At 41.6% G+C, this 445-nt stretch overlaps 1 protein-coding gene across 1 annotated transcript in view; it reads right to left on the bottom strand.

Moving 5' to 3' along the window:
* Positions 1-204: 204 nt before the first annotated feature.
* The window catches only part of LOC116091383 (protein phosphatase 1A-like), a 1,150-nt gene continuing 909 nt past the window's right edge, over positions 205-445 (bottom strand). The window contains 1 exon segment of the mRNA XM_031372737.1: positions 205-438. Within this exon segment, the coding sequence (XP_031228597.1) occupies positions 310-438 (129 nt within the window). The 3' untranslated portion in view covers positions 205-309.

Here is a 445-nt window from a genome sequence, read left to right as displayed (position 1 = left end):
GTTCATAATTAAATATGAGCACTTTGTACAAGGACAATTACACTTTACAAAAACCAAAATCCTACAACAAAAATTGCTGGAGTCTGATTTGCAACATGAATTACGGTTTGAAATCATGCTTACATAAGTCTCAAATTTACAATAAAAAAAGAAAATCCATTCTGGCCTAGCTGTTCCATCACTGAAGCTGCAGTCCTCACCCATGTCAGACCCCTTCCTTAAAGTCGATGATGGATGGTAAAGGTTCGGCAAGGATGAGCTGGTTTCTCCTTTGGAGGCGAAGGTGAATCCAGGGCTGGATGAGCAGCTTTACCACATATCATCAGTTGATGCAGAATCAGTGTCATCATTTTTGTAAGGGTTCAGTCTATTGTAAATGGCTTCAATTACATTCCGCTTGCTTGCCAATTCACCCCCTGGTGGGAGGCTGGGGATGTTCTCAGTG

Source organism: Mastomys coucha, chromosome X (genome assembly GCF_008632895.1).
Source record: "Mastomys coucha isolate ucsf_1 chromosome X, UCSF_Mcou_1, whole genome shotgun sequence".
Classification (NCBI taxonomy): Eukaryota; Metazoa; Chordata; class Mammalia; order Rodentia; family Muridae; genus Mastomys; species Mastomys coucha.
This window is presented reverse-complemented; position numbering and strand designations above follow the sequence as displayed.